Source organism: Lupinus angustifolius, chromosome LG17 (genome assembly GCF_001865875.1).
Source record: "Lupinus angustifolius cultivar Tanjil chromosome LG17, LupAngTanjil_v1.0, whole genome shotgun sequence".
NCBI classification, from domain to species: Eukaryota; Viridiplantae; Streptophyta; class Magnoliopsida; order Fabales; family Fabaceae; genus Lupinus; species Lupinus angustifolius.
This window is the reverse complement of record NC_032025.1, coordinates 1,648,399-1,661,065: the sequence shown is the minus strand read 5'-3', so window position 1 is coordinate 1,661,065 and position 12,667 is coordinate 1,648,399. Positions and strand designations below refer to the sequence as shown.

General features: G+C 34.8%; 2 protein-coding genes across 3 annotated transcripts; both read left to right on the top strand.

The window, feature by feature from the left end:
- On the top strand, positions 352 to 2,112 carry LOC109331012 (GATA transcription factor 18). 2 transcript variants are annotated; one of them, XM_019565295.1, is made up of 3 exons: positions 352 to 376; positions 577 to 1,014; positions 1,488 to 2,112. In XM_019565295.1, exons 2-3 carry the CDS (start codon positions 580 to 582, stop codon positions 1,782 to 1,784), a joined length of 732 nt encoding a protein of 243 aa, XP_019420840.1. In that variant the 5' UTR covers positions 352 to 376; positions 577 to 579; the 3' UTR covers positions 1,785 to 2,112. The 2 variants fall into 2 exon arrangements, with proteins under 2 accessions (XP_019420840.1, XP_019420839.1); XM_019565294.1 differs by lacking the exon at positions 352 to 376 and having other exon boundaries at positions 464 to 1,014.
- Positions 4,843 to 7,628, top strand: LOC109331364 (monoacylglycerol lipase ABHD6-like). Its single transcript, XM_019565794.1, has 4 exons — positions 4,843 to 5,727; positions 6,722 to 6,811; positions 7,318 to 7,385; positions 7,470 to 7,628. The coding sequence occupies exons 1-4, from the start codon at positions 5,071 to 5,073 to the stop codon at positions 7,603 to 7,605; spliced, it is 951 nt and encodes a 316-aa protein (XP_019421339.1). The 5' UTR covers positions 4,843 to 5,070; the 3' UTR covers positions 7,606 to 7,628.

Sequence of the window (12,667 nt, the reverse complement as noted above, 5' to 3'; positions counted from 1 at the left end):
TTATTATAATAAAAAATAATTTAGGTACTAGGATTAGAGCGTGGAGTAAAGAAAAGAGATGGGAGAGTGAGAGACTATTCCATTTCCCTATTGCGAAGGATGTGAGTGGCAAAGATACGGATACTGCGAGAGCATTGTGATGAATTGGGTTTGAGTTGAGAGATATATTCACTATTAAAGCCTCGTGATCGGAGAAGACTGATCCATAGATTCACGTGGCCTCTTTTGACTACCTCAATTACCAATAAAACATTTTCTTTTGCCTATATATACAAAGTCACAAACACTGCCATTCTTATATATTAACTCAAACACTCCCCTTCTACCCTCTCTGCCAACACCACCTACACTACACTTATTCCCTTTCTCTCTCTTTGTCTTTTAATCTTTATAACTCTCATCATAAATGTATCTACATTGCTCCATTTGCGATTAACGACAACGTCGACTGCAAGTGTTGACTGACATTTCAAACATTTTATTATTACTTATTTGTTATCTATTGGTCTATTACTACCCTTGTTTCTCCATAGCCCTTCACATATCCATTTTGCTATCTTCAATTACAACAACAAGGTAATGATGCACCGTTCTTGCAATGACTCATATCAGGGACACGTGATGGGACACTGCACATGTGGTATGTTCCATAGCCAAACAAGTTCATTCTCTATGCTATTCTCCATGCCAAACCACAAACCCTATGACTATGATCAGCATGAGCCTGATATGTGTTCCTACAATGCTACTCCCTCTTCATCTAATGTGGACTGCACCCTCTCACTTGGAACCCCTTCTACACGTTTCACAGAAGATGAAGAGAAGAGAAGCTGTCGACCCGTTTCAAATTTTTGTTGGGATTTAGTACAACCCAACCACAGCACTCAGTCACAAACCAAGTCCAGGAAAGATAGCAGTAGTAACAATACCAATGACTCTCTCCTTCCTCGTCGCTGCGCCAACTGCGACACTACTTCAACACCTCTTTGGAGGAATGGACCTCAAGGCCCAAAGGTATAGACAACTATGTTAGTAGTTTGATATCAAAAATCTAACATACTACATTTTTTAGTTTGATATCAAGCATTTTTTTTACAACTAATACATAGAATTATGAACTACTAAAAATACTGATTTGTCTAGATATTTTCCATATGTCAGTATAAATCATTTATTTTGATATTGCATTAACTATCTAAACCACCATTAAATTTTTTGTTTGTTTTTTGAGTTATCAAATTAATTTTCACTGATCATAAAAAAATTGTTTCACTTTGAATATATTTCCAATATCGTAACTTCCAAAGTTATATATGATACATGTTCCATTGTGCTACTTAGCAAGACAAGATAATAATGTTTTTAAAGCTTCGTGTTTCAAATTTCAACTTCTTATGTTTTTAGGCCTAATCATTTCGGATTACTTCCTACCTTTTAATAGTAAAGATTAAAGAATACTGAATGCTTATATATGACTTGAATTGCAGTCACTCTGTAATGCCTGTGGGATAAGATTCAAGAAAGAAGAGAGAAGAGCGAGTGCTGCTGCCACGCCCACGGCGGCGTCCGGCGGTGTAGTGGACTCATCGCAGATGTACAGCCACCATAACAACTCATGGTACGCACACTCGCAGAGCCAGAAGATGCAGTGCCTCTCGCCGGCGATGGGGAACGATTTCCGGTTCATGGATGACGGGGATCAAGATTCCGATAATGGCATTCCCTTTCTGTCTTGGAGACTTAACGTCACAGACAGAACAAACTTCGTTCACGACTTTACATGATGAAGAAGAACATTGAGTAACCATAAGAATCATATGATAATAGAATATATGTTACAAGAGAAGTTCACAATGTGGACGGTCAAGATCAACTAGTTATACGTAAACGTTTTACGATGCTATGATGTTTTGTTGGAAGTTGTTTCTGATTGCGATGGTTAAGTGGTCTCGTTGAAATGATGTTTTTTTTGTTGCTTTAACTTAAGACTCTTTTTCATTTTGTTTGTCTCCTTTTCTTCGTCTTGCGGTCTTGACTAAGATCGATGTAGTTAGAATGGGATAATTCTATATTATTCTTAGTTTGCTTTTTCTTCGGATTTATTTCTTTAACTTTCCCCTACTTTTTGTTGTTTCACTTTTCTTCTTAGTTATTGTATAGTTTATGTTGACAATGATTTTATGACATGTGGACCGTTTCATCCATTTGGTTGCAAATTCCCTTATAGCAAGATCTCAAACCATTAGAATTGAGCTAAATTGATGTAGTCCCCGCTACTCAAAAGGATCCTCACCCATTTTTAATTGCTCACACTCAATTGGTAGAGGTCATGACCATTCATTTTGGTGTGCTGCTATCTTCAAGTTTTATATGCTTAAGCGTATTCTGAAATTTTATAGTGGTTCTTTTCATTGTTCTCAATTCTATAGCACAGACATTCAAACAGAGGTACTCAGTAGATGACAGACTAGGTACATTTAATTGATACAAATGAATGGCGAATGATATAGTGTGTGTTTATAAATCTTTACATATCAAGTGTCCCATGTTTTAAATTTATGGATGTTGTGTCAAGTGTTCTCCACAAATTAATGCTTAGGGTAAAGCTCAAAGCTGCAATATAACACTTTCTTAACGTACATACCAGACATTTGATGAGATTCTCTCCAGTAAAGAGTCTACAAAGTTAGATTTGATAAGTGAAGAGTTCACTCCAAATCAATAATTTTGAGTTCACTCAATATTATATGTACATTCAAAGTTGACACTAATTTTTTGTACTTTTCTTATGGAAAAAATAAAATGTGATATATTAAGTGAGAAACGAAAGTCCAAAATTATTATTCCACTATAAAATTTGATGTGAATTTTGAGGGTACACGATTGCTCAGCTCTACCTATTATCGGGCTTAGCTGCCCCAAGGGCCCAACTCACATGTAAGACTTTAGGCCTAGATGACTAGACAAGGGTTAGGGTGGATGACCCGAATATTACAACTTTCATTTCAAGTTTCAACCAAACAAAGGACCTAGGGAAGCCATCTAATCATGATAACCATTACTCAACAATTTATTTCTTTAATTACTTCAATACTCTAAATGTAAACATTTAATAATAATATTAGAGTTAATTACACTCACACCCCTGAGTAGTAGTGAAATTACACCAACCATTCCTCACTTTACACTTATACAAACATTCCCTAATTTTTATACTTTCATTACACTGATCATCCCGCATATACGTAAACGTTTTACGATGCTATGATGTTTTGTTGGAAGTTGTTTCTGATTGCGATGGTTAAGTGGTCTCGTTGAAATGATGTTTTTTTTGTTGCTTTAACTTAAGACTCTTTTTCATTTTGTTTGTCTCCTTTTCTTCGTCTTGCGGTCTTGACTAAGATCGATGTAGTTAGAATGGGATAATTCTATATTATTCTTAGTTTGCTTTTTCTTCGGATTTATTTCTTTAACTTTCCCCTACTTTTTGTTGTTTCACTTTTCTTCTTAGTTATTGTATAGTTTATGTTGACAATGATTTTATGACATGTGGACCGTTTCATCCATTTGGTTGCAAATTCCCTTATAGCAAGATCTCAAACCATTAGAATTGAGCTAAATTGATGTAGTCCCCGCTACTCAAAAGGATCCTCACCCATTTTTAATTGCTCACACTCAATTGGTAGAGGTCATGACCATTCATTTTGGTGTGCTGCTATCTTCAAGTTTTATATGCTTAAGCGTATTCTGAAATTTTATAGTGGTTCTTTTCATTGTTCTCAATTCTATAGCACAGACATTCAAACAGAGGTACTCAGTAGATGACAGACTAGGTACATTTAATTGATACAAATGAATGGCGAATGATATAGTGTGTGTTTATAAATCTTTACATATCAAGTGTCCCATGTTTTAAATTTATGGATGTTGTGTCAAGTGTTCTCCACAAATTAATGCTTAGGGTAAAGCTCAAAGCTGCAATATAACACTTTCTTAACGTACATACCAGACATTTGATGAGATTCTCTCCAGTAAAGAGTCTACAAAGTTAGATTTGATAAGTGAAGAGTTCACTCCAAATCAATAATTTTGAGTTCACTCAATATTATATGTACATTCAAAGTTGACACTAATTTTTTGTACTTTTCTTATGGAAAAAATAAAATGTGATATATTAAGTGAGAAACGAAAGTCCAAAATTATTATTCCACTATAAAATTTGATGTGAATTTTGAGGGTACACGATTGCTCAGCTCTACCTATTATCGGGCTTAGCTGCCCCAAGGGCCCAACTCACATGTAAGACTTTAGGCCTAGATGACTAGACAAGGGTTAGGGTGGATGACCCGAATATTACAACTTTCATTTCAAGTTTCAACCAAACAAAGGACCTAGGGAAGCCATCTAATCATGATAACCATTACTCAACAATTTATTTCTTTAATTACTTCAATACTCTAAATGTAAACATTTAATAATAATATTAGAGTTAATTACACTCACACCCCTGAGTAGTAGTGAAATTACACCAACCATTCCTCACTTTACACTTATACAAACATTCCCTAATTTTTATACTTTCATTACACTGATCATCCCGCATAATAAATAAGTGTAATATTTTAAACAAAAAATGTGATAAATGTAATTAAGTTAAACAAAACATAGGGGTTCTGTGTAGATGTGTAAATGTAGAAAAATGATGCGTAATGTATAATTTCACTAAAACTTTACTAATCAAAGTTGCTTGCAAGAAACCTGTTGACTTTTATTAAATCTCACGTACTAGATCGAATTTTGACATTGTTAATATCTTGCTTTAATGGGCAAAGGAAAAAGAAACATTAGCACAGCAAGTCCTACCTGCTACCAGGTAGCGGTCCAATCTTTGATTTTCCCAATTCTTATCCATAAATGTTCCTTCTCTTTACATTTGTGCTATGGAAAGCGATAACAACGCTGCACCAAACCTTATAATCTCTACATATAAAATATTTGGCAACATTTCAATATATAGCTTCATTCATCATCACCCTTTTGACATAGACAGTGTGTGAGTGTGAGAGAGTGATGGTGAACTTGGTGGCAGCACAGAAACCATTGTTGCATGGACTAATGAAGCTTGCAGGGGTGAGACCCTACAAGGTTGAGATAGAACCAGGGACAGTAATGACTTTCTGGGTACCTTCAGAGACTATTTCCAAACCCAAAAAGAAGAACGGGTTGAACCCTAAGCTAGTTGCAAAGCCTAGCAAACCAGTGGTGGTTCTGGTCCACGGTTTCTCCTCAGAAGGAATTATAACATGGCAGTTCCAGGTTGGTGCTTTAACTAAAAATTACGCGGTTTACGTGCCGGATCTTCTCTTCTTTGGTGGTTCAATCACAGATAAACCGGACCGGTCTCCGGCATTTCAAGCGCAGTGTTTGGCTGTGGGGTTAAAGAAGCTTGGGGTTGAGAAATGCATTGTGGTTGGGTTCAGTTATGGTGGGATGGTGGCTTTTAAGATGGCTGAGCTGTACCCTGGGTTTGTAGAAGCTATAGTGATTACTGGTTCCATTTTGGCTATGATGGATTCCATCATAGAAACAACATTGCAAGAGCTTGGGTTTTCTTCATCATCAGAACTCTTATTGCCAACCTCTGTTAAGGGCCTTAAGGCCCTTTTATCTGTGGCTGCTCATAAAAAGCTTTGGTTCCCTGATCGTTTGCATAAAGACTTCCTCGAGGTTTGTCAATTTTATCATTGGATTCCTTATATTCTTTTTGTATAGTGTGGTTTATGGTTTTTCTGTTTTTAATTCGTATAGATGCATGCACCAATTCAATTCTAGAGTAGATCTATCTAGTTGTATAGTACGTCCCCAACCTATTGCACTGTTATCTTTGTTTGCATGGTGATATAAGCAATAAAGACTTAGGTCACTATCTTCCCAACATATGTAATGCTTTCTATCTCCTCATCAATCCTAGTCTCAAAAATTCATCTTCATTATAAGTGAATTATATATCACCAAATAACATGAAAACTTTTTTTTATATTTTTTCATTTTACATTTTATGTAGGTGACAATTTGTAATTGAATTGGGACACAATAAAATATAAAAAGTGAGATATCAAATCCCTATTCTCTTTTCATGACTTAAGTTTTGAAATGGAGATTAATTGTCCCATGTTTTTCCTTATTCATTAAAAAAAATACACTTAAAAGTTATAATTGGAGAATGTTCATGCATTATATTAGTGGGGAATGTTTGTGCATTGTATAATTGAATACAATTATACATTTAAGATAATGTAATGTGATGATTCGCTTGAAAGATTTAAGAAATGAAGTGAAAGTGTTGTGAGTTTGAGTTTTACTCACATTAAATATTAATATATTAATAATTGTTTATAAAAAAAAGTAAAATGTACCAACATAGTAAACATCCTACTTTTATTTTTGGAAAATAGTATCCTCTCACCTTATGAATAAAGAATTAATTCTTTTTGGGGTGTATAATTGTTCATATCAACAAATATTGCTCTCAGAAATTGAGCATGTAATATTTTAGTCTATTTAAGTATCACAGAATCGCCCATTACTAAATCAACACACTATGTCATAAACTATTTTCCTTAAAATATAGGTTTGGAACTAAAATCCACAACTATAAATTTTTTGCCAAAATATAGTTATTTTGTTTTACCAAATATGTGACTCCTTTAAGCAATTACAGGTGATGTTCACGAATAGAAAGGAGCGAGCTGAGCTGTTGGAGGGATTAGTCATCAGTAACAAAGACATCACTATCCCGAAATTTCAGCAGGTACTTTATTTTTTTGAATGAATACAATACTTTATTAAGATCAGATTAGAATCATTACATTATTACAACATCATATCTTATAACATACCCATATGAATCCATTTTTTGCTAACACTTGCAGCATCACCGATATTAATCCTGATGAGGAAAAACCCACCATGCTGTAATGTTTGAGATACCTATTGACAGTAGCTAATTATGCATTATTTTGGGTTTTCAACCCACCCATAGGAAGATGAGTAAGGATCATCTCCATTAATGGAGAGACAAGTGATTTTATTACAATCAAAATGATATATGTGTAATAAAAAGTTGCATTTCTCTTCACTTTTTGAAGCACTTGCCTCTCCATTAATGGAGAAGATCCTAACTCTACGAAGATATAACAACATTCTTACATTTACCTTCTACCCAAAGCCATTTTCAGCAAGTTCTTTGGGTTCTAAAACCTTCGTGCTTTGACTGCTTTCTATATTGATTAATAATTACTGAACTTATGTTTGCAGAGAATACATCTTCTGTGGGGTGAGAATGATCAGATTTTCAAACTAAAGCTTGCACAAAATATGAAAGAGTAAGAATCTAGAGAGACAAAACTCATAAAATTACAGTAACATAACATGTCTTATCTAAATAATTTAATGATTTTGGATGACAGGCAACTAGGATATAAGGCAACATTTGAAGGCATAACGAAGGCTGGTCATCTGGTTCACCTAGAAAGGCCTTGTGTTTATAATAGATGCCTCAAGCAATTTCTTTCTTCCATCCACCCAGAGTCCAAAAATAAATGAAAATCACGCATTTCACTTATTTTGTACTGCATTATCTGAAATTGTTTTTCATGGTTCTCTTATAAGACACTTTATATTTGAGATAGTCGCAAAACCAGTATTCCAAACAAAAATCGGGTCGCAATAGCTAATATAATTATTATTTTATTTTCATTTATACTTGTTAAAAATATCAACCCAACATATGATAGGGTATTTAAGGAATTTACAAAACATGATTATTTCTAATAAAATAATCTTCTTAGACCAAGGTAAAAGTTTAATTAAAAGTTCATAACAAGACTTTTGATACACGAGCCTCACTTATGAATTCACCCAACTATCACTTTCTCTCCAACACTCAAGCATAATCATGCATGGACTCTGACATTACTCGTTTGGTTGTAAGAAGACCCCTCATGAATAAGATATAAGTGAGAGATACAATCATACAATGCATCACACATTCATCCGTTGATCCATCACATACACCTTGAGTCGTTGACTCATTTAAATGTGTGTTTCCCCCCAATATAGTAGTTTAGCTTGTTAATACATTTCGTTAATGTTCTAAAAGCACTAATTGGGATATAAAAAGGTTAATATTGCATTCGGAAAACTTCACATGTAAGGTTGCTTCTATGTACTTTAACTAATGTATTCCCCATCAAAACTTTCCTTTTTCACTTAATAATTATCGTTGAGAATATATTAGCATTTCTCTTTAATTGATTACTCCATTGGTTGAAACTTGGCCTATAATTATTGTGTGAATTTAGTATAGTTGCTTCTCTCTAATTGTATAATCATTAGGATAGCAATCATTAAGCTAGATTTTTGGGATAACAATCTTTAAGCAAGATTTATGACTATAATATGGGTTCTCATGGTCATAACTATAGAATGAATTTTTGGCAAAAAAATAATGAGAAATAAAAGGAATTTACATTAAAATGTGGTTATCCATATAAAAGCTATACGAATAATAAATATGTGTTATATAATCATATACGGATGATTAGAACTAAAAATTAGTTAATAATTACGCTAAGGCAAAAGATGTTATTCAGTAGGAAAATAATACTCTTGGTTAATACAATAATTTATCAATTCTTACTTTCTATATAACCAAACAAAAAAATGTAAGAAAACGTATACATTTTACATTTTTATTTCCTCCCTATTCTTATATCAGGCTAAAAAGAATCTTTCCATTTCTCATCATTTTTTCCCTTACTTTTTTTCTCACAAATTAATCAAATTTCTAAGTTAGAAACTTAATCCTGCACTTGTGAACTTTTAATGTTTCAAACAAATATGTGACTTTTAATTTTTTACCAAATTTCTCATTTTGACCTTAGATCTATTATTCACAATGAAGTAAAGACTTTTTTCTCAATTCACAAATCATTGTTTTGGATGGACAACAAGAAAAATAATTATGGATGATTCTTTTGTTTTATTACAATATAGATTCTATGACATATTACAAACAAAAATATTTTTGAAAACTTGAGGTTTCATCTAGATGAGATGATGAAACTTATATTTTTTCATATTTGGAGTATTCTTAATAACTGATTTCCTTTCTTTTCTTACTTTCTAGTCAAATGAATGCAGAATCCTTCAAATTGTCTTATTCATTATTAATTATAGAGATTTAGTGGATATGAGTAATACTTACTCTCTTAATATTCTTTATCTCTATATGAATTTTCTCTTCTCTAATCGTAAAAAAATATATGACTTTCCTTGAGCAACTAAACACGATGTTCACTAATTGGAAGGCTTAGTCATTAATTATTTCTAGACTGTTTACATGTTCGCAAATTATTCCATAACATCCACGATTTCTATATAATTAAAGTATTACTCTTGATGTGAAACTTCAGTTTGCTGATAATACATTTTGTGTGGGGTGAGGATGACAAGATTTTCAAACTGAAGCTCCCGCAGAATCTGAAAGGATCCTGGTTTCTCCCAAGGCACTCTCTATATGACGAACATATAGATATGCGTACCATACATTTAATGGAACTTGATACCAGTACCATACATTTAATTAAAAAATGAAAACATAATTTATTAATAAAAATATCATGAATGTTACTTCATAAAAATAATGTCTATATATTTTATTGTTAATGTAGAGTTTTAATGAATGGGATGGTGTTGAAGCTGTTATATTAAGTAAATAAGTAATTATTATAAAGAAAATTTGAAATAAATAAGTTGCAAAATATTTATTGGGATTTTAGAAAACATATTTATAGACAGAAAACTAAAAATATATTTATAGACATTCCTAAGGCACCCTCTATATGACGCACATATAGATATGCGTACCATACATTTAATGGAATTGGATAATGTAATCTGAAAAATTTCATAGCTTTCGGTAGCATAAAAATCCTTATATACATATAAGAAGGTCATGACACCTGTGTACGAGAAATTATATGGTGAGTTTGTAAAAAGATACATCATCACTTTTATTATTATTCATAGAAATACATTTTTCACGCAAAGTTCAATAATTTATATATAAATGCACCAGTACATCGTACATGCCTCAAACTCTCACAATGAAAGAAAAAATAAGCACTGAACCTGATATAATGTAAAACTACAACTAGATTTTGAGAATGAAACTCAACAATCATTACATTGAGACTAATCGAAACAAAACCATTTTTAAAGATAAAGAAATTGTTGGGAACAAGCGAACAATCAAATAGTAAAGAGTATAGAGACAAGAGAATAACACAAGAGATTTGGTAACGAAGTTCGGCCAATTGTGCCTACGTCCCCGGGAGCGTTGAGCGGCTACCACTATATATTATTAGAGAATAAGGATTAGTGTTTTACTATTCTTCTCCTTGTTACATTAGGTTTACATAACATCAATATATATAGCCCTCTACCCCAACCCCTTTACATCAGCCCAAGCCCATAACTTGTATTGCTGTTATCTAGAGATATGAGTCATTGCACAACAATCTCCACCTTGGCGAATATCATCAATCTCCATCTTCCGCCATTGGGTTGGGGGCGCTCCATAGTCCATCATCAGTGAATGTTCAACAAGCTCAGGCAATGCCTGAACTTGTCCACAGTAACCGGTTTGGTTAACATATCAGCTGCATTTTCTGAAGTGTGAACCTTCTGCAATAGTATCTGCCCACAAGCTACCAACTCTCTGATCTTATGAAATCTCACATCAATATGTTTGGTTCTAGCATGATACACCTGATTCTTTGCTAAGAAGATAGCACTCTGACTGTCACAATGCAGCGAAACTCCACCTTGCTCAATGCCTAACTCATTTACTAGTCCCATAAGCCACAAGGCTTCCTTAGAAGCTTCACCAGCTGCCATGTACTCTGCTTCAGTTGTGGACATAGCAACAACAGACTGAACTGATGATCTCCACATAATTGGTCCACCTGCAAGGGTGAAGACAAACCCCGTTGTGGACCTTCTATCATCCAAGTCTCCTGCATAGTCCGAATCAACATAACCAATAACTGAAGGCTTACTCTGTTGGCTGCCAAACATGATACCGAGACCTGTAGTCCCCTTCAAATATCTGAAAATCCATTTGACTGCTTCCCAATGTTGCTTCCCTGGTTTCGACATGTACTTGCATACTTGACTAACTGCTTGTGCCAAGTCCGGTCTAGTACAAACCATAGCATACATCAAGCAACCCACTGCACTGGCATATGGAACCTTTGACATGTATTTCTTCTCTTCATCTGTCTTTGGACACTGATCTAGGGAAAGCTTGAAGTGATTTGCCAATGGAGTGCTCACTACTTTAGCATTGCTCATATCAAATCTCTCTAAGATCTTTTCAACATAGCTTTGCTGGGAGAGCCATAGTTTTCTAGCTCCCCTATCCCTGTGAATCTCCATCCCAAGAATCTTCCTAGCAGCCCCTAAATCTTTCATGTCAAACTCCTTACCTAGCATGACTTTCAGCTCATTGATATCACTCAAATGATTAGCAGCAATCAACATATCATCAACATAAAGTAACAGAAAAATAAACGAACCATCGTCAAGGCTTCTCACATAAACACAGCAATCATACTCACAACGCTTATAACCAAGCTTCAACATATAAGTGTCAAACCGCTTGTACCACTGTCTGGGAGACTGCTTCAACCCATATAGAGACTTCTTCAACTTGCAAACCAAGTGACTCTGTCCAGCTGCACTGAACCCCTCTGGTTGTGTCATGTAAATTTTCTCCTCTAATTCACCATGGAGAAAGGCAGTCTTCACATCCATCTGTTCTAAGTGCATATCCCGGATGGCTACCAAGGCAAGCACTGCCCTGATAGAAGTGTGTCTCACCACTGGGGAGAAAATCTCATTGTAGTCGATCCCCTTCTGCTGTGAATACCCTTTTGCTACAAGACGAGCCTTGAACTTTTCCCCTTCTTTTTCCGATATTGTTGGCTTCCTCTTGTACACCCATTTGCACCCAACAACACGCTTGTCTGGGGGAAATGGAACAAGCTCCCAAGTTTGGTTCTTTTGTAAAGATTCCATCTCCTCCATCATGACACTCATCCATTGTTCTTTCTCCTGGCTGTTTATAGCCTCTTGAAAGCTACATGGATCTCCTGAACTGATATGGAGAGCAACTGAAGCCATATCCTCAAAGCCATATCTCTCTGGAGGTTTGATAGGACGTCTATCCCTGTCTCTAGCAAGTAGATACTCCTGCACACCTGAACTCTCTGCCTGAGAATCATCATGTTCTTGACTTGAACTAGTGCATGGTTCCTTGCCTTTATTCACCTGAACCATTTCATTGCTCACTGGAATCATATTTGAACCCAAAGTTTCTCCATTTGGCATGGACACCTTTGTCAAAACTGACTGTTTCATCATGAAATCTTCATCAAACACTGCATCTCTGCTCAACACCACCTTTCTGGAAACTGGATCCCAGAACTTGAACCCCTTCACACCTTTGGTATATCCAATGAAGATACACCTCTTTAACTTAGGATCAAGTTTCGACCGTTCATCACTGGGTACATGTATATAAGCAGGACAACCAAATATG